Source organism: Oreochromis niloticus, linkage group LG23 (assembly GCF_001858045.2).
Source record: "Oreochromis niloticus isolate F11D_XX linkage group LG23, O_niloticus_UMD_NMBU, whole genome shotgun sequence".
Classification (NCBI taxonomy): Eukaryota; Metazoa; Chordata; class Actinopteri; order Cichliformes; family Cichlidae; genus Oreochromis; species Oreochromis niloticus.
The window spans coordinates 44,009,544-44,034,541 of NC_031986.2; the positions used below are offsets into that span (position 1 = coordinate 44,009,544).

Here is a 24,998-nt window from a genome sequence, read left to right on the forward strand (position 1 = left end):
AGTCCCGCCAATATCAGGAGTTAATAGTCAGGAAACATTCTCACATTAACGCTTTTTTTTCTGAAAAACCACTGACTCATAGATGCAGATAGACATACAAGTGCACATACATCCAGATGTGCACTTAGACATTAAAAGTGTAGAGACATGTACACACAGATTGGCAAACCGGTACAGAGTCTAACTGAAGAGCTTAACAAAGTAGACGTGGCAGTAGGGTTTGTGATTTTGCCTGATATGATATTGTGAACCAACTTTGAATAATGACAGGAACCTGAGATGAACACAGTAAGTTAGTAAGGTGTAGCAGAGAAAGGTTGTTTGTTTTCTATCCCTTACAGGAGAAGATTTCCACTAGAGAGGGACCCAGAAAAGGAGCAGAGACCACTTAAGCATGAAGTGTTTTCAAGTGGGAGCTGGTGTTTTATTGCTGGACCACCTAGAGGACATGAGGTTGTTGTCGGATTTGCTGAGTCAGGGGGCGGCTAGAGAGGGTCAGAGCGAAGGTAGTGGACCTGGGAATGGTGTAGTGACGTCTTTGGAAGACGTCAAGAGAGGGAATTGTGGAATTACAGGGATTATTTTACATAACCATCATCTTATCATTGCATTAATTATCATTTCATCAAAGTGTTTATTGAAGTTGCTGGCATTATGTTATAATTTATATTATAGGGGTTATCATAATCAAATATTAACATGTTTATTACAGGTGCAGTATAACTACTTTAAAATGATTGAGTTAAATATATATGTATCATAACTCATATGCTGAGTATATGGTTACAGTAAAATAGTAGCTGAGCAAAGGCCTGAATGTATTCAGCTTCTTGTGGTATTTGAGTTTGCTTAGTTACAGGTGACGGAAGGATGTCCAGTCCATGGTGACCTCAAAGGCCTTAGGTCATCACTATATTCGGAAGAGTATGCCACAAGGAGGAACCTCTATGTTGCATTTAATTCTTAAAATACATGAATGTTCTCTACATGCAAATTATGTGCTTGTAAACGCAAGAAGGGGCGTTACAATACCCTGATGTTATAAAAGCAATCTAGAGTGTATTTTGGGTAGAGATGTACAACTGCTTTGCAGTTTGCACCTCTCCACGCTGCGTGTATTCATTAAAATCAATTGTTTGAACGGCCTTTTCTGGACCATCATTGTTTTACTCTCATCCTCAATTTCGGACCCGTAACACTATGCATTTGTTAAGCTAACCTCCTGAGGCAATTTGCCAGTGTCCCAATAGCTCTCAGTGTCCTTAGCCGACTTAAAATATCAGCAATCCTCCAAGTGTCAGAACCAATTAGCTAAGCTGTAATAATACAGACTTCAAAACAAATGGTAATATAATGCTGCCAGGGCTGTGTTTAATTGTGCAATTAAGAAGAGGAAAGACTGAGAGGGAGAGAATTTTTATCAACCCATCCTCTCCTGTATCTGGTAGGATTATTGTGGTTATGATAAATATTAGGATAATTAGTCTGGTTTTTAGTACGCGCCAAGCAAGACATGCACATGCTGCACATCTCACTTGTACATCACGCAGCCTCTATGTTTCTGCATCACGCTGGAGCCCTCACCATTTCAGTTTGGCAAATGCTCGATCGCTGGTTTTACAGCCCCTCTGAGAGGAAAGCTTCTAAATAACTGTGTGTGGTGAAGCTGCTGCTCAGTAAAACGAGCATAGTTAGCTGATAAGAGGGAAGAGGAACTATACTGTGTTCAGCCTGCTTCAGTATTCTTACTCATTCATTAGTCTGAGGTCAACACCTGAACATTGCTAGGCCGGCTTGATTTGATGACGACTGGAATCTACACCTCCTTAAGAGGTCCCCACAAACGCCTCCACATATGAAAACTTGTCACAAACTGAATGAAAATATAGTTTCATGAAGTACTTTTTCACCTGTGGAGAATAAAGTCTCTGAAATAGAGGTTTGAAGCTGAGAAGGAGCACAACAAAAAGCTGATTTTATGACATGATAAATAAGATTTTGCAATCTGTTTACATATTAAATTCATGAGGCAGAAAGTCAGAGATTTTATTACAAAACAAATCAAATGTGTCAAACATACAACAATTTAAGTATTCAACTTTCATCTTTTCCTGAGGCAAGGATGACTGTCTCCACTCAGCAAGAGATAATGGAAGTGGGTCATCTGGTGTTTGTGTTTGTACAAATGCTGTTTAGCTGCACTGTTACAAAGTCTCACAATATACTCTCTCTCACCATCTTTTAGCTCATTTTATTTTATTTTACATCCCACTTTACTGCCCCCCTATTTGTGTTTTGAGCAAAGAGCTCTGAGTAAACCCAGTGTACACTTGCTGCTGAGCACCAAATAGCACACAGCCACAGCCAGAAGTTAGCAAGTATGTGATGAACATGGAGGGAAATTTTTAAAAAGTAAGAGCCAGATGTTTCCCTCCGGAGGAAATTTGTCAGATACTGTCTGCTGTAGCTTGTACGTCATTATTCCACTTTTAGCTTTAAAAGGAAATAAAGTACTGATGTTTAAAACTCTACTTGCTGTCCCAAAATTGGAAAATATTAAATTAATCAACCAAAGTGAATGAATCATTAAAAGAAAAACTTGGTTTACGTCTTTCTTTTACAAAAGAATCCAGGTGTGGAGTCTTTGGGACCAAACATTATATATTATAATGATGGAATTTTTATCTAAAATAGTTTTTTTCTTTATTTTGGGGGGAACTTTCTAACAGAGAGGCAACTTCTATATGCTAAACAATTGTTTAGTGATGTTTTTTAGAGTAAAACCATTAAATAACAGAAATTGTGTGTGTGTGTGTGTGTGGGGGGGGGGGGGGGGGGGGGTAGTGTGTTTCATGTGTAGTGCGAACCAAAAGTAACCAGCACTGCAAAACACCCACTAGAGAAATGAGAAACTCTGGTAAAACAATGTGGGCTTAATCTATAGTTGTGCTGTGTGCATCTAAATATAATGAGCTATGCCTGACATGAGTAATGGCAGGTGCTGCGTGTACCAAATGTAAATCAAATGGCATGACACACCTTATATTATACTGTGCAAAAGTCTTAAGTCTCCTCTCTTTTCTTTACATTTTGCTTGGAAAGTTGTGACTAGGAGCAGCGATTTATATTAATGTGCAAACATACATGGAAATACAGTAAATAAGGAAAATAAAAAACAGAGTTTAAACGATTCTAAGGAGCTTGAAAGTCAGTGTTTGGTATGACCACCTTTCTTCTTCAGCATTGCATGAACTCTATGAAAGCAGCCTTCTTGTCTTCAGGAACAGTTCCCCAGACTTCCTGAAGGACATTCAAAGCTCTTCTTTGAACATTGGCTACCTTTTAAAAATGATCCCATACTGCTTCAGTAATGTTGAGATCCATGTGCTCTAGAGAGGCCAATCCATGTCTCATAGTGTTCCATTGTGTGTTTTCCTATCCAGGTTTGCTATTACTGCATTGACAGTGTGTTTGGGATCACTGTCATGCTAAAAACAAACAAACAAACAAAAAAAACACTGCCAGCAGATACTTTCCAGGTGAGTCAAGACTTTTGCACAGCACTGTATTTTGGTGTGGCGGCAGACCACAAGCCAACACTGTCTGCCGAGGTCAAATGTGGACAAAAGGAAAAAAGCAGGTGTGACCCACATTTTGGTTAAACAGTCATTGCTCTCTGTGTGTTGTGGCTTCAGCTAGACCAGGGGTGCCCAAGTCATCTGTGGCAGGGAGTTTATTAATGTTGCCAAGCAAACTGAAGAGGCACTTGAACTCTTCTGTGGAAAACTTGGGCTTCAACAGAGCGGTGGATCTGAACTGAGACTATTTGTTGAACAGCAGGAAATCTAGTGCAACTTATTGCAACGCAAAACACAACGAGTCCCGATGATCAAAAGTGCTTTGATCTGGCAACACAATCAAAAGAAGAGCTGATGACGTCCCGTCAAATGTCACGTTACAGTTATAACTACGTAGAATCGGTAACAATGTTCAGTTCTTACGCTAACTGTCACATGCCAGAGCATCTTTAAACCACAATGCTGCTGCTCATCCTTCTCTCTCAGTCTCTCAGTAAAAACACACACAACACAAAGGAAGTGCTGTTTTGGAATCAAATCAAATTCCTGCAGGTCTTTATTGATTGGCAAGACCTATCAATTATCAATCAATCCCTTTAGCTCACGTTAACAGCTTTTCTTTTTAAAGCACACAGTCAGGCGTTTTTTTATAGTTTCTGACTCACAGTGCTTGTAACATCTAACATCTTCAATTTTCTGCTCCTTGTGGAGTTAATGATGTATAATAACAAAGCTGGAGCTCTGAAACAGTGAAACTGATGGGAACAAAGGTAAAGTGCTTAATAAATATAAACTGAGCCTTTGACACAGAAAGAAAGAAAACAGAAAGAAAACAGCTAGTGCAAAGTCATCCCATCTTAGCAAAATTACATGATATATATACACAAATATATGAAGTTGCTTATGAATACTATTGTCCATTGTGTAGTTCCTGGTAGGCAGAGGTCTGCCTTAGATATGGCAGGAGAACTGTCATTGATCTGCGGGTTACAGAATCCATTTAGCAAATTATGTTTTCAAACTGGCTGAACAGGATTGCCCACACAGCAAGATCATTTATGCAGATGCTCACACTGAGACAATTAGAACTGAGCATGATACTCTACGAAGTTTCACAGCAATATTAATAAGAAAATGCAACAAAACAAAGACTTGCACTCAGAAAGGCACTGTTTTTGTGGTCGGTCATAATAAAATAAAACACTTAGATGACATCAAAAAAGATTTTTTTTAAAGATAAATATAGTTTATACTAGAGTGCAAAATAGCAGCTCCCAAAAGGTGAGAGCTATAATTTCACACAGAAATTGATGTTGGTAAGAAATATATGACAATAAACATTGACTTTACATTTCCAAAGCACAAAGCTACTTTAACCTCCTAAGACCCAAACTCTTCCACAGCATGCATTTTTAATTTCTCTTTGATATTTGGGCTGATTGGGATCTGATGAATGTAAAAACAAAGAATTACCAGATTTTTTTTTTTACCTATTTTTTTGTTTCTAAGAAAAATGAGAGCCACTAATGAGGATATTCGTTTAAAATTTCAATAGAACAGTAGCAGTATAATGTCCTCGTAAGTGGATATCAGGCCCTTGTAGAGCAAAATTGAGTATTTTGGTCTAAATAACCCAAAATGTGATGTCCACATATGTGGACGCCAGGTCCTAGGACAGGGGTCTGCAACCTTTTACACCCAAAGAGCCATTTGGACCCGGTTTCCACGCAAAAGAAAACACTGGGAGCCGCAAATACTTTTTGACATCTAAAATGAAGATAACACTGTATATATTGTTTTTTTATCTTTATGCTTTGTGTGAACAACTAAGGTGTGCTGCTTATGAAATCCATGAAGTGCTACAGAGAAAATTAAATTATATTTATGTAATCAACACATTTTGAACTCTTAAAGAAATATAACAAAAGGAAAGACACCCAGCTGAACTAAAATGATCCATGTAGCAAACAAAAACTGTTGTCAGCCACCACCCATATCGCCTTTGGGCTTTTGGAGCCTTGACCTGACTCTTAAAAAATAATTGGAAAAAAGCACTATGCTGCTGAAAAATGAAAAATAGATATTTGCAAAATTCTGCCTAAATATGTATTTTACCTGGTTAATGCGTGCGGCGGGGCGTGGTTTGCAGCGCCGCTGCAGGGGAGGCGGACGCACCTGAGCGACACCCGCAATCACGCCTCGCTGCCTTTACGTCTGCGCTATCTGTGCTGTGTTGGTGGTGTATGTCGGGCTGTGAGCTGAAAAGCTACAGCCGGCTGTATGCGTACAGCAACCGTGTGTGAAAAGTGCTCAATAAAGAGATTCTCAAAAGCATGCTCATGGAAACATCGTCGGGTCTGCCGTGATTTGTTTACAATGGGACTTCTGCTCCTGAACCTCTGCGCACAGAGTCCGCAAATCGGGGCTGTACGAAGTCAGTTTACGCAGGACTGTAAGCTGTCATCTGTGAGGCGTGAGCGGTGTTTGTCTTTAACATAGTTCACGGTGGAGAACAGCTGCTGACATAATGTGGATCCGAAGATCCATAATTGGCCTACCTGGGGTTGAAAGTCTCGATAAATGCACGGCGTTTCGGCGGGTATACCGGCTTCCGCGAGTGTGACTCTTATTTTGATCGATGAAAAAATAATAGAATATAATTTTATTTTTACATTTCAATATCACAATAATCTTCCAAATTAGAACTACGAGTTAAAAAGAACTAACATAAATAAAATACGCTTCAGCTAAATACTTCTAATTTATTTTCCCAAACCAGGCGGAGCCGCAGTATAAGGACTAAAGAGCCGCATGCGGCTCCGGAGCCGCAGGTTGCCGACCCCTGTCCTAGGAGGTTAAGTCAATTCAGGCCTTATCAGCAAACAGTGAGTGCCTATCTACTGCTCAGTGAGGGAAAGGCCATTTTCACCATATTGGTCTATAGATCTGGTTTTGGAGCTACAGGTTATTCAGTTCTAAAGTGACTTTTTTATGGGCGCCGACCATCTGCTATTTAAGATACAATACAGATACAATAAGATTTTAAAACATGAATAAAAAAAATACAGATATGAGTAGGATACCCTAAATAATCCCCTTAGTGACATTGCACTCCTCTAAAATAGTTTGAGTTGGATTTAAATGTACAAAAACTGGAAAAATAAGTCTTATACTGTGAAGAGTTACATGAACAGGCTGATATCACGTTGTATCTATTTTAAAGGTATATTTTGATATGAGTGTATACTTTTAATCAATACCCATCAGTGCCTTATTAGGCAGTTAATGGGCATTTTTTTTAAAAAAGAAACACAAGTAAACTTCCAGGTATCTGCACAGCAGCCATTCACAAATTCAGGATTCTGAAGACTCGGAGTAGATCCCACGTAAAAAACTAAAAATCCCATGGGGCCCACACGATCTGAAATGTTTACTCTAATCAAAAAAGATGAAAAAGAGAACAAAAAAATCTAAATGTTTGTTAAAAAAAAAAACATCAACAACACAGGCTGTTGGCTGTAAATTGTTAATATACCCAGTCATATAAGGGAAGTGTGTGACCCACCTGCCACTTCAACACAAACTTCAAAACAATAGCAGTAATCACAAATTAACAACCTCCTATTACTAGTTTGAACTTATTTTTTATATGAATAAATACATAAATACATTCAATTTAAACTGAATTTATGTTATTACTGAGGTCTGTCTGCAGTACCTTCACAACCCACCAGGGGGAAATGGCTACCCTGGGCTTTCTAAGGTACACAAGTTATTCCACTTTGATTAATTAATTGATTATTAATTAATGTTTTCCCGTTGGTGCTTACAGATATTCATAGGAAGAGACTTTGTGATGTTTGGATAGTTAGCTTAGCAACTTGAATCCCGTTTTATGTTAATCTAAGCTAATGGGGTGCTCGAGGTAGAGCCAAATGGTTCCTAAAATGTCACCCCTGCCATTTAAACCCGTCATAAAAAAAAGTCAGAATGAAGATTGATGACAGGAATAAGAATAAGAGGGAGTCATTTGTTTCCATCCATCCATTTTGTCCCTGCTTTTATATCATTAGGGGGAAACAAAAAACAGGCTGGACTTCTAAGAAACATTTATGTAAGCCAGCTCTCTAATATAACCATTATCAGGACCATTATTACACAAAAATGCCACCAACCCAAAGACAGGCACTGACCACAAAGCTTTAGAAAACACCTACACTGCAATTCATGCTTAAACATCAAGGCTCCACTGCACTGTGGCTCCCCCTCACAATTATCAAAACCTTACAGCCAGGAAAGTTGACTGTGTGCTCATATAATTCTTCAAATTAGCTTTTAAAAGGTGGTCGTCGACTGGCTGTACTTTCACTCCCATAATCAGAATTTTTCAATGAACAGCTAATGTGTTGTTCACAGCCTTTGACGACTTCTCAGTCACTTAGCGTCAGATTTTTAAAAAAGAAAAGAAAAGAAAAGAAAAAAAATTGCTAGTTTTCACTAAAACGGAATGAAATTGTTACAGGGGCCAAACAGTTTTTACGGTCTTTGCTGGAAAGCCAGGTGTTTCCAGGTTCATAATGAGGAGTGAAGGAGAGGCTGAGGCAGGCGAGAAGCCTTCTCACACCTGCTGCCCCCATTAGCCGACACAACTGCCTCATTGCACCTCATATTTCACCATATCCTTCCACCCAGCCGGAGTGTCAGCCTGGTAAGCGGCCAAACCAAACATGCTTCAGGAAGCGTTATGTCATCTGAAACTAATGGGCAGTATGTTTGAGGGAAAAATCAGTGGCAACACTTCAGCCAGCTGAAAATAACCATCTTGTTGGTAGTTGAGGTTCAGGAGATTCAGCGTCAGTGTTGAGAAAGCTTAAGGGAAGCATTAAGAGTACAAGAGGGGAATGAGATTAAATAAAAGGACAACACCTGAGGAAAACTCCACAAGGAGATAAAAGCCACCAGCAGCGGCCTCAGTTGGCAATAATATTTCACGTGCATTTATCAGAAACAAGATGACAGAATAAAACAAAAAACATTTTATTCGATTTACACAAGAAGAAGAATGAAAACCAGCTGAAATTTGCCAAGACGGACAAATTCTGACACTTATAAATACTGTATGAGCTGGAGAAAAGTGTACAGTGTGAAAGTACTGCGTCAGAAGTCTAATTTCCTCAATCTCAGCTAGCCCCTGACTTTCAACAGCTGCTCTATCTGAAATACAGTAACTGCATATTATTGCACTAAATTATACTGAGTGCATTCGGCAGTGCCAACATTTACATAATAGATTTACAGCTTTCGGTAACACACTGTGGTACAGTTTAGTGAGCCCTTAGAAGCAGCAAAACATGCAAATGTTAACTGTGACAGGCAGAATATCGTCCGCCTTTTAAAACTTATGAAACTAATGCACAGTTTCCAGCTGAGGCCACAATAACAGAGGAGGCCAGATAATATGTAAACGAGATAAACTTTTTCCACTGTGCCTTGCCAACTCAACTCACACCCACAGAAATGTCCCTCTGCCTCTATTGTTGTCTCTGCATCATTAATTCAGCTCCTCTGTATTTGGGAAAAAAATGAAAGGTATGTAATGATGGGGTTTTTTCTTTTTTGTTTTTCTCACGCAGCGCCTTCTGTGGACTTATTGCAAATAAAATCCATTACCTTCTGGTCTTTTCTCATCTTTTTTGCTCTCATGTTGACTAAGTCCTATATGTATTCCCTTTTGTTTCCTCCTTCATGTGCTGTCTGCGCCGTTATGTTTGTCATTCAGCATGCAGCTTGCACACTTTCCATTCAGATGCCTCTATTTAATATTTACTACTCCGAGTCTGCACGGTGCTCTACTTGCCATTTATTTCATGCATCCATTGAGTTTAATTGTATTTTTATTCCACGTTTCTTTGCTTCATTCTACCAATGTGATGTGTTATTCTGCAATAGTAACGGCCTGGTTTTCCTGCAGGGTTCATTAAAGTTTCATGTTTTCATTCTGTAAGTATTGGGCCATAAACACTGAATGACCTCGGTTAGAATAGATCAAATTGTGGGAAACCAGAGTCAGGGACATTTGACAGCACCCAGGGTAACTCTATTTGTGGATCAGTTTCAGTATTGTTCTTTAGATTAGACTTTTGATATGCACACAGACTCTAAAAGTAAATAATATTCTTTTAGATCATTTTTTATGTCTTTTACTGAAGCCACATATTCCACAGCACAGAGCCATTAGAAGATGAAAAGATGCTTCTCAGAGGGATCCTATTGCTATCATGACCTTCTAGCAAAGCCCATTATGCAATAGTGACCCTTTAGATCAGTAATGATCACTAATAGGAACACTTCACACTTATGCTCTAATCACCTGAAGGTGAAGAGGCTTCAGGGGACCAGAGCAAAGGCTGGAATATTAGAATCTAAAAAACCTGCAAACTTTATTTAATAATGTATTTATGAATTAATGAAGCAACAAACAATCACAAGAGGAAATATCCATCTTTCATGATGTTTTGATGCTGGGTGAACAGAGAGGTCAAGAAAGATTACACTCTTCTTTGTCATCTATGTCTGTGCGGGACCACCGTGAGAAAACCCAGAGCCCCAGGCCTTATAAAATCACTGAAAGCTATAAACATAGCGGCTCACCATTACAGGTAAATCATATTTTACAGCTTGCAGCAGGCAGCGTAAGGAGCGAAAGAAGCCGCTGCTTTTGGTATAAACAAATGAATCTGCAGTGTCACTGGTTTACAGTTGCACACTAGATAAAAAGCTTTGATGGAATTTACTCCGAAATGTTTTGCAAATCATTTTAAAGGTTTGCATCCCATAATCCGCCCTTTTATTAGGAACAGTCTGCTGCACAATATCGCTGTGCGCACAATTGTCCACAAAGAGCATATGGCACTAACATTTAGCCTCTGCAAATTGTATCCACAAGAAGAAGACATGCAGCCATTCTAAACAAAAATATAAACTAAACGTGGAAAAATGTGCTCGATTCACTTGGATTCATAGTCAAGCTGCAACACTCTGTACATTGGGATGAAATTAAATCAATAGCAGTTTATGGATTTATTGCCAGACACACTCATTTCTCTCTGCTGGACATAATGGGACTACTGGAAACTGGTCACATTTTGGCATATGTGAATGAAAAGTACATCGGCTTTATGTTAGTGCTCTGCCACATCGGTTTATCAGAGTGAATAACCACATTAGTGTATGTACTACAAACAGGACCCAAAGAAAGTGCACGAGTGGTTCAAAGTACAAACACAAAGCGAGCAGTGTCTGAAAAAACGAACCAATTTTGAGTCGCCAGCCTCCAGACCAGGGACAGTCTGAAGAGACAGCCTCAAATCACAGTTTTATATTTCCTGTTTCGAGCTGTTCTTTTCTCCAAGGTGAACTGATGTTTTATCAGGCAGTATCTTAGCTTTAATTCCAACCAATCATTCCTTGCTCACAATTTTATAGCTGACTAAGAGTCTTGTTCTTTTTTTCCCAGTACACTCGATCAGGGACTTGTGTATGTATTTGCCATTCGTTTTCATTTCCCTGTATTTAAAGAGGTAAAAGTCTAGTCTAGAGATTAAAAATTCATTACCGTTAGAGACCCGCCTACGAGGGCAGGATTAACAGCAACCTTTCTCTGGTTACGCTGTTCTTTAAAATAATAATTAACAAAAAAAATACTTAAGATGAATCACAGGAAATGTGAAGCAGGTGGTACAATACACATACAGCTCGTCTTGCAAAATGGGTTCAAGAGGTTTCATTAGGTTCAGTTTTGTGCTGATCACAGGCACTAATTTATACACCAAGAAAACCAATTTACACCCGCTAGGAGAGGGGTGTTATTCAATCAGGACAATCAGAGCTGTTGACAAGAAAGGATTAACATAGTCCAGTTAAAGGAAATTGACAAGTGTCGTGATGAAACAATTTAGGAAGACAGTTGAGAGAATTGATTTAAGCAATGGCTTGTGTGAATAAAATAATTTGATCAGTTCTAATTAAAGGTTATGACCTTGCCTGCTGAAGTACTGGGCAGCAATGGGAGAAATAACTGGCACTGGCTCACGACAAAGACATCTTTGAAGTGAAGGAGACGACACAGTGTTAGGCACCAGCAGCTTGTGATTTAAAATACACCCATTGATTATTCAGTTGCCTCTTCCTCCACTGTCAAACTCCAGTTACATTAGAAAACAGACTGATGGGTTTTCCTGTGGGACTAGTTTATCTGACTGTACTGCAACAGGTCTCAACACGGGTTCTTCTTTCAAGAAGATAATGACAAACTTACATCCCCAAAGTCTCAAGTCAAAGAAACATATGGCAGTGAAAGGAGTGATTGATGAAAGTAAATTACATTTTAGAAGGTAAAACCTCCGGAACAACATGCCAGGCACACTTTCTTCCTATTCACTGCAGCAAATGTGTTCTCGATTTTCTCTACTTTAATTAATTCCTCCTCCTTGAGGTAATGATGGCTGTTTTCCACAGCCTCTGAGACTGAGCGAGAGAGAGTCTCTTTCCTACATTAGAATTTTTTTATCATTATCTGGTATAGGTCCACTAAATATTAGCAGGACCTGGCTAAAGCCTGCTTCCACATGGTCCTAATACTGACACCTACTCTGGCACTCTGAATTTATCTTGTTGCATCCCTGTGACTCCAATGACTCACTCCACTGTCCTGTCAATCTGTTACACTGGTAAAAGCCACAGTGAAGAGTGATTGGCGCTCTGTAATGGTCTTAGCACGCTGCTAATTGGATAATGTTGGTTGAATGATATGTATGCAAACATGACAAAGGGAGTGGACTTGAAAAACAGCTTCCTGCCAAAAAAGAAACAAAGAAAAGAAAAAGACATACAGCATATCACGTTCATATAGTATATATAACACACACAAAATATTTTTAAAGTTCATTTATGTTGAATTGTAGTACATACTTTAATTAGTCTAGATCCATTCAGCAAACGAATTCTACTTTCAAGTCACATCGCATAACACCTTCACAATCCACGATTTATCTGCCATTAATCAGCATCAATGAATACTGATAAGATACTCCGCATTTAGGAATTCTGCACCCTTTCTTTTTGGTTTTCACAAACATAACATCTGCCAACAAAAGGTTTAGGCTACAAGCTGAATGCAGTCGCGAAACTGCCTTTTTTTTCTCCTCACCTAACACCTGTTTGACGTGAAAAACGCCGGATTCCTTACCTACAAAGAAACAACTCCTTTCCATTTCGTTCACCTTTCCAGAGAAAATGAAAATGTAGCAGCAGACACGACCACGTCCGACGTACTATCCTGCCTGCCCGGAGAAAGAGAGAGGGAGAGAGAGAGAGAGAGAAAGAGAGAGAGACTGTGTCAGGTTATTTGCCAAGAGGGTATCCGGGGAACTGGAGCAGCTGCCAGCTGCAAATCTTTACTGAAAATACTAAATATCCCATATGTTAATTAAAGCCATTTGACAATTTGTTTACTTCAATAAGAAAATGTACTCGTAATCTGTTATTAAGCACGGCTACTTACTTGTTGCTTTCTGTTTTGTCTAACGAGCAGCCATAACCTGGAAACCTGAATCTCTACCTTCATGGCAATCTCTGCTGTACAGTTTTTTATATTTATGACTCACCTGTTAACACTGGGAACAGATCATCAAACTATTCTGCCCAGTTTTCTCTGCGCACTCCATTTGTTGTCATAGAGACCAATCGCCAAGTCTGAGTGGCCAACAATAAAAATCAATCGAGGGGGGGAAAGGGGGGAAAGTGAATTAAATGAGCTGAACGTAAGATAAGTGGGCTGAGGTAACTTCTTGAATGAGTGGAGCATTCAGGGTGACGCCATGCAAGGAGCAGTTTATGTCTGTGTGCAATACACAATCGAGCCGCAAGGGGGCAGTAATCGCACATATGTTGAGCGTTATTCTTCTTGCCGTGCTGTGTGGCTTGACTAGCTGTTCAGGAAGCTTTGAAATATTCATGGGTGTAGCCTATATGCCAAGATTGAAGCCTCAGGGAGTACCTGGTCTTTTCAATACATCTATTGTCACACTTGTGCAAACAGGCGAATCAACACAGTAAAACTGGTTGCTTGAGGTTAGTTTGGCAGGGTGTAATCCGATGTAAATTAAAAAGACTTTCAAAGACTTTTTCTCTTATTTTGTCTGGCAATGAGTAAAAAGTGGTTAACCCAACTTCACTGAAGAGATTTCTGCCCATTCTGCTACAGTAATGCACACAATATTTTACTGCGTTTCAACAAATAGCTAGTTTAAATTTAATCAAAATAAATAAAAACTTTATTTGGCGTGTTGATGTAATGTACATATTAAAAGCAGGAAATAAAGAAAAATACACACATATACCCTCGAAATGTGTTGCCAGCATGCTTTCACTCTGATTAAATTATTAGGTACACATCTTGCCATTTTGGGTACACCTTTGAAAACTTCATGTAGATCTGTGTAGCTACCTGAAACAGTCGCTGGCCCTTTTATTGTGTGCGCAATCTGTCTGATCTATATAAACACATTTTGCTTCATCTGCCTCCCACAGTCTGTCTCCATTCTCTCCAGCTGTCCATTTTGATCACATAATTCTGGAACAAATTAAAAAAAAAAAATCTTTTCTTTTATATGTTGGTGAAGTTCATTGAACTTTTCTTGACGCAATGTCGTCCAGCTCCACATAGGCAAAAATAACTTGAGTTCAGAAGTCTTTTCTGGTTTTAAAGCCCTTCAATTCTCAGATATGTTTTTATTTCATTTTTTAAAGCACTTTTAGAAAATGCATTTCAGATTTCAGTTTTTGTTCGTTATTCTGTGAAATATTCTGGGTTTTTTGTACTGCTGCTTTTTAGACTTTATGATTTAATATAATCAAACTGGTTCAATAAATTAAGTTTCAGATACTTCAAGTATATCAGGTATGTTTCTAATCATTATTTATATAATTAAAATTATTACTGCTGCCATGGGAGCGGAGGTGGGCTTTTACCGGTGTTTCTCGTGTTTGAATTCTCGCGAGATTTCGGTGTCTCGGTTACCTACACGTCCTGGATACTCCAGTTTCACTGTTGAGAAACATCATCATAGTAACCCGGGAAAGGCGACCTCGGAGGCGGGTGGCGACATTTCTTTGAAGGAATCTCACAGCGAAACACGGGAGACGTTGTTCTCTGGACTAACTCTGAGGCGATGGGTGAATGTAGAAAAAAGTTGCTGGATTAGTTGGCAAAACTGCTAACTGACACTGGTTTTCCACATCGTTAGCTGATGCTAACGTTAGCAAACATACAGCTGAACGAAACTGAAGAAGTCGCCCGGAGAACTTTGGATTTTCTTATCATGAGGATATCGACATAAATGCGGACATCTAGACGCACCGGATCGTTTCACTGAAGGTACATATTATTACTCTCCTAAAACTGGAATAGCCAAGTACATTCATGATTTTCTATTCAGCTAGCGTTATTATTCACTCTTTCGAGTTGGCGGCTCCGACTATTCACTGGACCGAAGACATTACGCGGTACCTCATCTTTAAGTCAGACGGTATAATGAGTTACAAACATGATTTTTGAGCGCACGCAGAGTATATTGGACGACTTAACTTAGTTATTGTGAAAAACAATAATTATGAAAAATCCGTAATACCCTGGTTCTAAGTTAACACCCAATACGAGATATAAGATTAGTTTTGTTGTCCCGTTGCTCGAGTGAATAATTCCTGGATACTGTTAGCTATATTCTTTGAGTTTAAAGGCTTTTGAGTTTACTATTACTTCCTGTTTCGCATAGTTATTGTTTAACAGAATCGATAATAACAGGGCTGCTGTTAATACTGACTACAGATAGCGTTTGGATATCTCCTGATGCGCTCAGTCTGAATTCGTGTATTTCGGGCACTCGGCATTTTACAACAAGATGATATTTTTATTTGAAGGTAAGGTAAACTTATTGGCGCCGTATTCGGCGGCATAAATGCAACTCCAGGTGGCTCTAAAGCGACTATAAACACAACTAAGATCGAGTCCTGATGATTTACGCGTAAGTCAATACAGCTCATGTAAAGTTGAAGATGGCCAATTATTTCCTCCTTGCTGAACGACTGAGGTGCTGTTAAGTAACCTTTTGTACACTAGTGACACATGTGGCGTGAAGCTGCATTGCAGCAGTCAATGTCCCTGTGTCAGTGTTTTTGTAATATAGGTTCTTCCCGTGTGCGGCAGCACCGAGCCGCTGCTGCTGAAAGCTGCGTCAATCGGTTAACGAGAAGAAGTTATGCGCCATCTTGGATTTTACACGGCATTAGTGGTGAAAACACCTCCACTCTATCGGTGAAAGTGTTTTTGTCATTAAATTCTCACAGAGTATCCTCCTTTACTCCGTTGATATGTTGCCAAAGAGTTTGATTTCTCTGTTGGAAGTTTGGGGTCTCAATATATTTTCGTTTTCAAACTTTAGAAGGCCCAAATGTCTAAAAGCAGTGTGTTCACTTATACAGGAATACAGGATCATTCCGTTATACAGTAGTATTTTAAACCTGCCCTCTGTAGACTGTCTGGGTTTTACATTTACATTTAATCGGCAGAATAAGTTCACTTTGGTTGAAATCCCCCTGTTCTTTGGGTTAAATAAACTTGTGAAAGAAAAAGAGTGTGTTTCAAAAATGCTGGGGTGTGCAGTTTTTCTAAACTTAGCCAACGTCAGCATATTTCCGTAGTGAATGTGACAGCCCAGCAAAACGACATTTCCTTGTGAATTTGCTAACTTTACAAAAAGTTTAATGTTTCAGAGTTTAGCTGCTCTTTGTGTGGCGTTTTGGATTCGCACAACAGCAAATACAGCGGTCTGTGGTAGAAAGCAGTCTTTTAATAACTTTATAGAGTCGAGTGTATACTATCAGTAATTTGTTTATGGCTCAGAAAACAGAACAGGGAGGGCCACTGAAAAAGAGTGGATTTAGTTTTCTTCTTCTTCTTCTTCTCCTTCTTTTTTCCAATCTCGCCCCCAGGGCTGTGTCACGTGATTGTTATGAGGCAAAGGCATGACTTCTCAAGAATTCCTCATGACTCAACAAGTGTTAAATGTTAGTACAAAACACCCTTAAGTGTCTCACTGACTAGACTTGACTCTCGCAGATCTGTGCTGTAATTATCTGAATACATTGGCAATCGTTAATGCTGTAGTGGAAGACTTTTTCCTACTCAGGACAAAACAGCTAACAGACTTGATATATGCAGTGCCTACCATTAAAGCAGACATGTGACTAGCATTACAGGTGTTTTGAGTAAACATCACATTTTTGAGTTGTGCTTACCTTTTAGGAATGTGAGGCTGTAGAACCCGTTTTAAATGGCAGGGTAGCAGTGTTATGCTGTTGCTGTGTGACAAATTGCATACCTTTGCCAAGCCATGACTACTTTGCATTTAAACTTGTTAATATGTTGGGTATGAACTGTAGTGCCTCGTGTTTTTAAATTATTATTTGTTTGTCACTGACTTGTTTCAGTGTTGTGTTTGGTACTTTGTTCCTCGTTTTGGTTTCAGTTAACGTTTTTGGTTTGGTTTTTGTGGGGATCTCACTTACAGTTTGTCACTTTTTTGGTTCTTTCAGTAATATATTTAGTAATTTGTTTAACTGCAGGTGAGTGGGAGAGATGAGGAGCAGCAGGAGGACTGAGGCATCTCTTAAAAGTTCTGCTCAGCACCTTTCTGATCATAATGTTGGCACAGGTGTGTAGAAGAATTTCCTTTTTAATTTTGGTGTTTTTGTTTTTTTGAAATATTAAATTAATTTGACCTTTTGTAAGCTAAATGGGTGATACAGGTTTTGGAATTTACATTTTATGTTCACTGTTACACTTTAACAGAGCTGACAGCTGCATGGAAAAGTTTGGCTCAGTCCAAAGTTGCTGTAAGTACAACTGAAATGGTTTTCTGTTGAAACTGTGTTTTTTGTAAGCTCTTCCTAAATCATTGTCTTTTTTGTAGAAGCAGTTTAATCGAATTTGCAGTATGCGCACAGTCTGACAATTGTATTTCCTCTTTGTAGTTGCGGCACATAGAAAATCGTATAGAAGCAGCTCCAGGAACAGGAGTTATCCTGGACTCTGTCATTGACTCTAACAAGAAGAAATCTTCTAGGGCCCACCACAGAGGTGGGTTATTCTAAGATAGAAAACTTGTCCTTTGTAAATTGTTTTATGGCTAATTGGCTTTTCCTTTTATTGTGGTATACTACAGTCTGAATACAAGGTCACTTGTGAGTTCTGTAATGATCTTTAATGAGATTGCTCTCTATGATAGATGGACGACAAGTTGATGACATCAGAGGGTCTTCAAAGCCCAGAGGTCGAAGTCAGCAGAGCCCAGAAAAGAGCAGCTCACGTAGCCCCTTGAGGAATACCACCCAGGACAGAAATGTCAGAAGAAACAACAGCGTGGAATTCAGGGAACCGCTGGCCTCATACAGGTACTAATAATTAACTAAAATGCATTCATGAAACATCGATTACCCTTTACAAAGCCGCCTGGCTGCTTTTGGCTATAAAATTATAAAATAACTCATCTTTCAGGAACCATTTGAATTTTCTCTCTAGACCAAAGTGGTTGAGGAGTTTTGACATATTGTGAGATGCACATGGTGTCTTGTTAATGCTTTCTGCTACTGCGTGTGTGTATGTGCGCGCGCATACTATACAGCGCATAAGTTACTCATATGTTACTAGTGTGAGAAACGGCATAGCATAGAAGATGCTAACAGCAAAGAGTGAACTGCGGGACCAGCAGCTTTTTCTTTGTACGTTTGCAATAATTTTCTACGTCACTGCAGAGTGGGGTCAGGTGACTTAACACTTCCCACAATGATGTTTCCTACTCACCTTTTCTGTTTATGTACAATGTAACAGTTACTGGGAATCTTCTGTAGTAACTTATGGTAACATAACCTGTCGTCAACTCAGTTAGTGTGCGTGCGTGCGTGCGTGTGTGGCGTGCGTGGCGTACACATGTACTCTCAGTGCAAGCAGAAAAAGGAGAAATTAGCATTATGCAGTCTGATGTTACTCTAACACTGAACTGAAGTCAGACCAGTTTCTTCTGGATGTAATTATCCTTTACATTTTATTTTACAGTGTTAGGAAAGCATTGACTAAATCAAGCCTGACGCTGGTCCTTCAACATCTGTAATGATTAATTCATTAATTCATTAAATATTAACACTGACTGGGAGGTATCAATATTGTATGGGAAGTGGAAGAAGTTGGATCAGACTTGTTTTTGTTTTGGTATGTACTTAATGGTCCATGATATGTAGAAAGCATCACATACGATCTCATTGTGCACTGCGGGCAGTGTTAAGATTTATTACTAAAAATTAATATATCCAAATCATTATTTCAGTGTTGTCACAGGTTTTCAGTTTTTCTCATTAAACATTTTGGTAGAGTCCATTTTTCCAGCCTTCTATAAACCATAGTCGCCAGTAAGTATGTTCTTCTGTAAACTCAGTGAGCAATGAATTAAAAGTAAATCTTGATCCTCTTCTTGATCCCATGTAATCTGATTTCTGTCCAGAGAGGCCACCCCACCACCGCATCCTTCCTCTCAGCCAGAGGCCTACAGTCAGAAGTTGGTGCCAGGGTCTTTGTACCCATCCTCTCCTCCCCGCTTGGATTCTCTGCCCAGCCAGCTGGTCTACCAGAAACACACCATAGACAAGGAGGCTGACAAGGACCTAGACAGCACACGCTCCTCAGGTCGGGAGAGCACTGAGGTGCGCTACCTCAATGACCAGCCAGCCCTGGATAGCATAAGGACTAAGGAAAGCAGCCCCAAAGCACAAGTTGGCATGGATAGCCAACAGTCAAGCCCATGTATTGCTTCCACCCCAGGCTCTTTTCGACAAGGGGACAGCACGCCATCCACCAGCCCTGGTTCAGCTTCCCAGCGGTTGGAAAACCTAAGACGACATCAACCCGACGACAAGCTGGAGAAACTCAAAGAGCGTATTCGAAGGCAGAGACAACATCTGGAGGAGGCTGCAGAGAGGGAGAAGCTGATGGGGAATCTGGAACAGCCTTTAGCCACATTTGTTGAGACTAATGATGCTGGTAAAAGCAACAAGCCGACAGCCAAAATACGCAAAGTAGCAGCTGGACCACCTGCTCCTATATACAAAGGTATCTCCACTGTAGGATAGGTTCGTCATATTCAACCTTTCTGACAGATTTGAGTTGTATGGCAGGGAACAGGATGCTGTGTTTTATTTAAACCATCATTTTATTCACAGGTTTCAACAGTACAGAGACAAAGATCCGGACTCCTGATGGGAAGGTTTGGAAGGAAGAGGACTTCCATAACCTCAGCAGAGAATTTTACAGAGACCTGTCGGAGCAGTTTGCTGGTAAACACAAAACACACTTTTCATGTCATGATGTTTTTATCTGAGCTTTGAAACACAACCGATTTTTGTATTGAAAACAGTAGTTAATTTAAGTGTTTTGGATTCTGCATAAATCTAGATTTATGCATAGCCTTTGGTTTACAATATCCCATATGTTTAAATATTAGAATTTGCCATCTGTTTGGCTGTATAGCTTATACTCTGTATGTGTTTTATGTCTTCAGAGAGCACCAGACATAGGCACCAACAGCAGAGGGAACAGAGAGCAGACAGGTCCAAAGAGAGGAGGCCTCCCAAAACCATTAGGAAGGTCCACAGAGCTGCCCCTGCCTCTGACCTAAATCCAAAACCAGGTATAATAATCCTCTTTTATGTGTGGGCCCTCTGATCTATTTTTAATTAGTGACAGTGGGAAAGCTAAGCAAGTGGAACAGTCTGGTAGGATTTTGGCATGGGTCAGTGAACTTGCTGCCAACCAAGAGCCTCAAATGTTGAACCATCTCTGTGGTACTTTCTTCTCCCCTAGCTTTGCTCATTTCCTGTCTGCACTCTAGGTATATACAGCGTTTATTATGTACCTTTATTCCCTTTTATATGTATTCATAGATGTTGTTGTTGCTTTACCCCGCACACTTGAGTTTTAGTTGAGTAGCGATTTCGAAGCTTTCACATTGTAAACTTTTGGCACAATCAGAGTAATGTTACGTTTTTTTAATCGGTGTTGTTTACATGCAGGCAGCCTGCCCAAACATCCTGCAAGTGTTTGTGCTTTAGTATTTAGTGTGTTCTTTTGATCTTTGTAGTTGTCTCTAACAGGTCTGTGTGTGTGTCTGTGGCAGTGTATTGCTGGCTGCTGGTGCAGTGTTAAGACTCGAACCTCTCAAGAAATGTCCAGCATGTGTGACATGCAGTTTGTGGCCAGCTAGTAGCATACAGACACCAGCATAGTAGAATTGTGCCCACACACTGGTGAAACCTGATCATAGCAGGGCTTCACCCCCTCAACAAGTTGCCATCAAAGTACATATTTAATGTGTCTGATTGCTATCCATCTTCAATAATTAGAAAGTAATGTTAAGGTCTGCCTGACCAAAGTGTCGCATTACTACTCAAAGAGTGCTAAATGATTATTTTTCTAGTGACAAAGGATGTGCCACTTTGTTTTTTTTAAAGTTATCATGGTAAAATCTTCCGGTGGTATTCTCAGCTGCTGTAATGAATCAAGAATGTAAAAGCAGCTACATTTTTAAAGAACTGGTTTGGAAGGAAGTTTTCTTTCGTCAGCACGAAACTGAAAGGGTGGGACAGACAAGTTTGTCTCAGTTGTCACATATGTCTCTGTCTGCTGTTCATTATGTCTCTCTTTATAATAGACTCCTGTGTACATGTTTGGATTTTGTGTGATTTCTTGTTTTAAGAGATCTGATTGGTCACCATTTGAGCTTAATCTATCTTCATTAAAAGTGTTCTACATTAAGATATGGATAACCCACTAATCTTGCTTTGAGGTATAGGCCCTTTGATTTGTCAGCTATTGGTGCAGAATTAGCTTACTAAAGGTTAAGACACCAACTTCAGCTTTTTGACTCTAACTGGCATCCTGTTTCATGTAGTTCCTCTTTTTTTCCACGGCAAAAATGAAAACAAATAATGATGTTGAAAAAAACAGAGTCAAGCTACCCTAAAAGCTGTAAAAGATCTTTATCTTGTGTTCTAGCTCTCTTTGGTCTTGTGGTTTCTTCTCTTTCCTTCACAACTCTATAAATAGCCCTCTTAGATCTGTGGCCAGGTTCAGTGTGCTCTTTCACCCTGCACAAACAGCTGCTGGGTGAGCAGAAGTACAGCTTCATTACCGAGAACTGCTCTTCACGAGAATACAGAGTGGAGAGTACTCTAGAGATTTCAGATAGAGGGACATTGCTTTTGTGCTGAGAGTGTTGTACCTGCTGTGTACTCACTAAAGGCAAGGAGGAGAATATCCGTTTTGCAAAATCAGTATTCTGCACTCATTGTTCCTTTGGTGCATCAACTCTTCCACACAGCAACTTAAGTGATTTGAAAAATAGACTTAGAGAAACTGACTACTTTTTAACTTTTTTTTAATTGTAATAGTATTTGATTGAATAATCATTTAAATCCCACTAAAGGAAAGTCAGACTGCTGCTTGTCTTTCATTCTCTTAGCTGTGTGTCTATTCTGGTGGTGGATCTATAGATGCTTATGTTTCATGAGGCCAAGGGCGACAATACTCAGTTGCTCTTCAGCAGCACACAGTCTCACGTGTGAACTTTGTTACTTTGCAGCGATCAGCCCTGCATCATGGCGAGAGGGCCAGAAGCTGGTGAAGATGGTACTAGGTCCACTTCCTAAGCTGCCCAGAGAGGAGGACAGTCTACATGCAGCTGACTTATTGAGCCGAACAGGTGAGCACAGCAACCTAAGCTCTTACCTAACAGTAAAGAAGTTAAATTGAATAGCATAGAGACAGAAAAGATCATTAGAAGTCTATTAAACATTAAAGACTCACCCACAGCGTGTCAGTGTGACTCCACTCAGTTACGTGTAGAATCACTGAAGTGTAAACTAGGTTGTACCCCAGATTTTTAACCCTCTCGCACCTCATTTAAAAAAAAAAATCTACTGTTTTCAGTTTGCTTAAATCTGCCTGTGTTAACTATGTCACTTTAAGCCTTTTAACTCCTGAAATACATAGACATTTCTCGATGCTATTATCTGTGATGAAGTAGTTTGAAAATATTATAAGGAAATTCAAAGACATGTAGTTTCATTTGTCTGGAACATCTGACAGCAATGCAGAAAACAGAGCCTACCAAAGGAATATCATTAAATAAAGTCCATAGCTTCTGCTGCACACTTACATACAGCCACACCTCACTCTGTCTTTGCTCGCTGTGTCTGTACTGGCCACCACTGACCGGAAGGAATAGAAATTGACTGGCTTTTCTGGTTGGATGCACAAGACATGACCTGATTTCCAGAGGCTGACCCAAGTGCATGCAGCATGTACCATGGGGATGTCAGGGGAGTCTTAACAAAAAAAAAGTCTGGATTAGATACGACATGGGAATCTTCGATTTGGCCCAGATTAGAGTTGCCATAGCACGCCTTCCCCTAAGCCTCATTTATTGTGCATATGCATATGTCTGATTCTTCAGCTTAGGAATTTTTTAATCAGCTGCAGACACATGTTGGAGGATCTCTCATTTTTCAAGCTGAGATGAACCTGTTTTTATTGATATTTATCATAAAATATTTCATTTTATTGGCATAAATGTCACGGTCCTGGGTCTTATGACCCAGTGTTTTGAGTTTAGTTTATTTGGATGTTTATATGATTAAGCTCATGAGTTTTTCTAGTTCTTTGTTATTAGATTCCCCCTGTCTTCCAACCCCTGTTAAGTCTCCCCTGCTCTTCATGTGTTTCATGTCTGTGTCTTACGTTGTCAAGTTCTGGTTGTCATGTCTGCGTCTCATTATGTTTCCTATTTTATTTTGAAGAGATCTTGTGTTTGTATATTATGGTTTATGTTTTGAGTCCTTGTTGTACTGTCTTTGTTGTTCCCTAGGTTTCAATTAGGGTTATCAAAAGTTTAGTTCTTAAGTTCTGTCATATGGCTTCCCTGTGTGTTCCATGTTGCCTCTGTGCCTTTCTGTACCATGTTTCAGGTTCTTATGTTCTGTCTCCCCAGTTGCTGTTAAGTTACATGTCTAGAGTTCAGTCAGTGTTTCCTGTTTTACTTTGAAGGTCCGTGTCTCATGTCAGTGTTTCTAGTTTTGCTTCCCTTGTCTCGTCCAGCCCGATTACTCCCAGCTGTGCTCTCCTTCTGTGTCTAATTCCCTCGTTATCCCTCTGTGTATTTAAGCCCTGTGTTTTCTCTTTGTCAGTGTCGTAGTCTCCCTCATGGCTGTGTTTTCCTGTGTGTTAGTGATCCATGTCCCAGTTTAGTTTTGTTATATTTTTTTGTGCTAGCCTGCAATAAAGCAGTGTTTTGAGTTCACTTTTGTCTCGGTGAGCTTTGCGTTTGGGTCCCTCTCCTGCCTGCACACAGCCGAAACATGACAATAAAAGGTCAAGTTGATATTACACTTATTATTAAACAGGAGTCTTTCTTGGTTGAAGTCATTTAACAACACAACACATTGTTTTAGTGTGCGTCATTGTTTACATTGTGAATGAATTACTGATATATCTGCTTTTCTGGAAATATTCACCAGATTCCCGCCACCGCTCAGATCTACGCTCAGAATCAAAGCGACGATCACGCCCAAACAGCACAGAGCGGCCGTGCAGTGGATTTCAGGGACAGTCACAAAGCCACCTCACACCAACATCTATCCCTCAGGACAAGGTTCCAGGAGGATTAAGCTCAGACCTGTTGTCAGCAGACATCCAGGGAATACTGGATGACCTTCAACTGGAGTGCAAAGCAGCTGAGAAGGACGAGAGGGCCCGAAAAAGGTCCCGGGGTAGCAGCAGTGGTAGGAGAGGGAGAGGGGGCTCAGGGTCACGAACAAGGACGCCCGTCTCTACTTGGGGAACTACTGCGGCAGCATATGGCTCATCGAGAGTTTGTCGCAGTGCCAGCCCCACTACACATCATCCAGAAACTACCAACATAATTGACGCAAAGCACAAGAAAAGGCACTATGATGCAGATACAGTACGCCAGTACATTGCCCGGCAACAAGAAGAGAGAAAAAGGCGTCAGGCGGACGAGAAGAAGGCGATGAGGGAGGAATCGGAGAGGAGACACCAGAGACTGCAGGAGCTCTACAGGAAGCAAAGAGAGGTTGCTAGAACTGTGACAATCCCCACTGAGACTCCTGTGGCCCCTGTACAAAAGCGACTACAAGAGACCTACAACAAACTGCTGATGGAGGAGGCCCAGCTGGGCGAAGGGGCCATGCAGACACTCCCTGCAGTTCCTTCTACTCAGCTGGTAAGTATAGTCACAG

The 24,998-nt window shown here is 40.0% G+C and overlaps 2 protein-coding genes across 4 annotated transcripts in view; one reads left to right on the forward strand and one right to left on the reverse strand.

Annotated features, from left to right (window-relative positions):
* The window catches only part of cacna1ea (calcium channel, voltage-dependent, R type, alpha 1E subunit a), a 127,968-nt gene extending 114,697 nt beyond the window's left edge, over window positions 1-13,271 (reverse strand). The window contains exons 1-2 of the mRNA XM_019351946.2: window positions 13,141-13,271; window positions 12,826-12,919 (exon numbers count right to left, since the gene is read on the reverse strand). The gene's annotated coding sequence lies outside the window, so the exon portion shown is untranslated. The remainder of the gene's footprint in view (window positions 1-12,825; window positions 12,920-13,140) is intronic.
* A 1,388-nt stretch (window positions 13,272-14,659) lies between these two features.
* The window catches only part of cep350 (centrosomal protein 350), a 33,592-nt gene continuing 23,253 nt past the window's right edge, over window positions 14,660-24,998 (forward strand). For 2 of the 3 annotated variants that reach the window (XM_019351712.2, XM_013267790.3), the window contains exons 1-10: window positions 14,660-15,015; window positions 17,262-17,350; window positions 17,488-17,531; window positions 17,670-17,775; window positions 17,924-18,089; window positions 19,193-19,797; window positions 19,908-20,021; window positions 20,246-20,374; window positions 22,325-22,444; window positions 24,258-24,982. In XM_019351712.2, the coding sequence (XP_019207257.1) occupies window positions 17,275-17,350; window positions 17,488-17,531; window positions 17,670-17,775; window positions 17,924-18,089; window positions 19,193-19,797; window positions 19,908-20,021; window positions 20,246-20,374; window positions 22,325-22,444; window positions 24,258-24,982 (2,085 nt within the window). In that variant the 5' untranslated portion in view covers window positions 14,660-15,015; window positions 17,262-17,274. Of the gene's footprint in view, window positions 15,016-16,628; window positions 16,704-17,261; window positions 17,351-17,487; window positions 17,532-17,669; window positions 17,776-17,923; window positions 18,090-19,192; window positions 19,798-19,907; window positions 20,022-20,245; window positions 20,375-22,324; window positions 22,445-24,257; window positions 24,983-24,998 lie in introns of all 3 variants that reach the window. The other variant, XM_019351713.2, reaches the window with a different exon arrangement.